This window comes from Diabrotica undecimpunctata, chromosome 2, assembly GCF_040954645.1.
Source record: "Diabrotica undecimpunctata isolate CICGRU chromosome 2, icDiaUnde3, whole genome shotgun sequence".
NCBI lineage: Eukaryota > Metazoa > Arthropoda > Insecta > Coleoptera > Chrysomelidae > Diabrotica > Diabrotica undecimpunctata.
In genome coordinates, this window is record NC_092804.1 from 167,028,608 (window position 1) to 167,032,536 (window position 3,929).

The window sequence follows — 3,929 nt, forward strand, 5'->3', positions numbered from 1 at the left end:
AAAACAAAAATCTACCTTGCACAATTTACACATAACACAAAAAGCACACAAAAACGTTAGAACTTGATATTTCTAGGTAAAACACCACCGTCAGATATTTTCAGCTATTTACATGCTGCTGCCAACAAATATCTCTGGTGTATTTTATAATAATCTTTTTTGAGAACGATTTCATTACAACCAGTAATTGTAGCTTAACCCCATTTAAACATAATGTTTAAATTTAGAAACATATTTTGTAGACTAGTACCCCCGTGTTGAGTTATTTGTATGTGTAGGCATGTTGAGAAAATTTGTCGCTATGTTCCGAGTCCTCTTTTTTATAAATCATTGTGAATTCTGTTTATTATACTTATTTTTAAAATGTAAAATATAAAAATGCGGAATTTATTAAAGGTTTTATTTTTATATTTTTGTACTTTTTCCATTTCATATCATAAAATTATTTATGTAACTGTAATTTCAGATGGATGATATCCATTTTCATCAGCAGTGTAGGTCCATCTTACACGTTTGCCTTCATGGTTAACATACTCAACAACACCTTGTACCGCCACTATGGCATGTTCCTCGTCAACTCTCTTTATTTGTGCTTCTTCGCTTCGTTGAACTTCTTCGTTGCCATGACTTGTGTGGTAACTAAAATAAACTTATGTTAATAAAATTGAGCAATTTGACTGAAAAAGTTACTTACGCAAATTTGTAACCTTGTTCGGGATCTTGTTCTGCTTCATATCTCAAAATTTTCGATTCCTTACCATTGTAGTAGTTATTAGAATGTTTATCATAATTGTATTCATTGCCTGTTTTATGGGCGACTGGTCGGTCAAGATGTTCACCAAAACCGGCAGATCGGAGACCAACCAATGATGATGGTTGTGAGTTTTGTTCTACAGGTTTATTATATTGTCCAAAATTGGCGGGCTGATGGGGTTGTTGATTGGGTCGATTTAAATTTTGACCAAATCCTCTAGCTTGTTGGTGTTCTAGTGCTCCATTAAAATGACCAGATCTTGCGGATGGAAAAGGTTGAGGTTGTTCAACTGGTTTATCAAGATTTTGCCCAGACACTGGTGCTGGTTGTGGTTGTTCTACTGGTTTGCCTGGCTGGTATGCTTGAGGAGGATTTTGGTGATTTTGGTTACCAACATTTGGTTGGGGCGAGGGGTATTGAGGAACAACGGCAGCTGAAGCTGCAGCTATCAGAAACACAGAAGCGATTACCTAAAAACCAAAGTTTTATATTTAGATATATTATTGAAGTTGATTAGTCAATATTTAGTAATTAATTGTGTAAAATACAATCCAGTAATAAATGCTATATTAAGAGTTCAATTAAATATAGCTATCCAGATCTTACAAAGAACATTTAATAAATTCATCAACTAATTTCTGGCTAAATCAGAGAACGTTTTCGGAATAAATATTCTATCTTCTCGTACAAAACCTTTTATATGTTATTGTATTGATATTAAATTAGATGATTGCTGCTAATTTTATAGAATGTTTAAAAATTAAGCAGATTCACTTCATGGCAATGCAAACTCAAATGTGAGCTATTGGTCCGTAGACGTGTTCTTCAATCGGATCTCAGGTAGCAACTCGGGAATATATTTAAAAGAAATTAGATGATATGAAAACTAAAACATGATAAAAAAAATGGAAAAGAAAACACCGTTAGGTAAAAACAGTGTAAACGGTATTTCTCAGTAAATACTTTTATATAACATGACGTAAAACTAGACCATATATTATGAAGTTTTAACAAAAACACCAAATAGTACCATAAAAAAGTAACCACATAATTGTAATTTCTTCTTCTTAAGATACTGTATTCTTTCGAAAGTTCGTGGTCATTATGACTGTTTGTATTCTGTTTACAGTTGCTCTAAAAAGAGCACTTAAACCATTTTCTGAGATTACGGCTCAAATACATTTAGTTTACTCCAACGCTATGTTTATCTATCTATCTATTCTCTCTTACCCTGAGTTATCACCTCCCTCTCATCACATAGTCTAGACATTGCTATTTTTGTGTATCTTTATTTCATGGTTCAATACTGTTTGTTTCAAAAGTCTTTGCAAAACCTCTTCAGTGGTAACTCGGTCTTAACACGATACATGACATTTCCATTTTTAAGTTATTACTTTCTATTACAAAAGAATCGTTACAATTTAAATTCCTGTTTGTTAACAAAGTACCAAACAATAATAGAAGTATCGGCTGAAGAATGTAAGTAACGAAGACAGAATACCAGAGGTGGAGGACAAATTAAGCTTACAAAACAGATCGAAGTAAAATTGATAATATAAACAATTGGTAAAGTAAAAAATGCGGCTAACCGCTGTTATTTTAGTCTAGGCCCTCAAGTAAGAGCAATAACCATAGTATGTAGGTTGATCATTGAGTTTTGCAGACGACCAGATAGTGATGGCCCAAGACTGTGAAGACCTCGAATATATGACCCGTAAACTTACAGAAGAACACGAACTATGGGGACTAGAAGTAAATATTAAGAAAACTGAATACATGTGTATTGGGGGAATTCAACAAAATCTAATCTTGGAAGAAATATAGCGAGAAATAAATCACTGTCAAAAATATAAATATTTAGGCATGCAAGTAACCAACACCGGCAAATTAGACAAAGAAATTAAACATAGAAATAACCAGGGAAAACAAGGCATTAGGCTTATGTAGTGTGCACTGTGGGACAAAACAATCTCCAAAGAAAACAAACACCAAGTCTATAATAGCATTATAAAAAGCATTGTTACATACGGTAAATGAGATATGGCCACTGAAAGATAAAAACTTAAAAGCATCAAAGGCAACAGAAATGGACTTCCGGAGAAGAGCGGCTGGAAAATCAAGATTAGACAGAGTTAGAAACGAAAGACTACGAGAAACTATGGGTGTTAAGCACAATATAACACAGGACATCGGAATAATTCAACTAAAATGGTATGGACACGTCCAAAGAATGGATGAACACAGAATACCAAAGAAGTGATATAGTTAAGATAAATTATGAGAAGAATAACATAAAAGTACTTGTGAGGACTACTAGACTGTAGGCTGATGAGCTAAATAAAGAAGAAATATACAACAAACCGCGATTGACATCACAACTATAACATCTCATTAATGAAAATATTTCAAACAAGGACAGGGTAAATATACTATTCGATGCCATTTAATAAACTAATATTTATTATATTCAAATAAAATTTGCAAAACTTACCAATTTCATGATACCAACTACACACTGAACTTGCTAACTCTATGCCAAGACAATCCTTAGTACCTGTATATATACAGAAGAAAAAAAGCCGAATTTACATTTATATTTTGTCATCATCTAAAATCAATGCCCAAAATAGTGACAATAATTTTAAGAGCCCCAAAATTATGCTGGTTTATTTTTGACATCTCATTGTGATTACGTAATAGAAGAAGAAAAGGTGAAGGTTGTTGTGAATGGTACCAGATGAAGAGAATGCTGGACAATGTATCATACATTCTCATTATCATCCGCTAATTAATTCACGAGATTTCCGATTTATATCTAAAAATAATAAGTAAATACATAATTCTTTATCAATTAACATAACTTCTTGCAAAACTGTGTATTTTTAAAAATGAGTAAACTTATATTTTTATTATTGTCCTTAATGTAAAAGAGAGTGCAAATGCTGGAAATAAAGGGATGCGACTTACCACAAGTAGTTACATTACTTGTCAAAACAAAAAAACAATGAAATTAGAACATTTATTTACAAAAGATAATTCTGTTACTTTATCACAATAAAACTCCTTCTTAAAGATATTCTCTTCAAAAATATATTCCATAAAAATATGTCTAGCTTTTACGGATGATTTAAGGCTATTGGCTAAGACAATGTTACAATTATTGAGGGTATTTAAC

The 3,929-nt window shown here is 32.2% G+C and overlaps 1 protein-coding gene across 1 annotated transcript; it reads right to left on the reverse strand.

Moving 5' to 3' along the window:
- Positions 1-386: 386 nt before the first annotated feature.
- On the reverse strand, positions 387-3,391 carry LOC140435168 (uncharacterized). Its single transcript, XM_072523920.1, has 3 exons — positions 3,246-3,391; positions 695-1,224; positions 387-639 (listed from the first exon to the last, which is right to left on the reverse strand). Exons 1-3 carry the CDS (start codon positions 3,252-3,254, stop codon positions 447-449), a joined length of 732 nt encoding a protein of 243 aa, XP_072380021.1. The 5' UTR covers positions 3,255-3,391; the 3' UTR covers positions 387-446.
- Between the last annotated feature and the right edge of the window lie 538 nt (positions 3,392-3,929).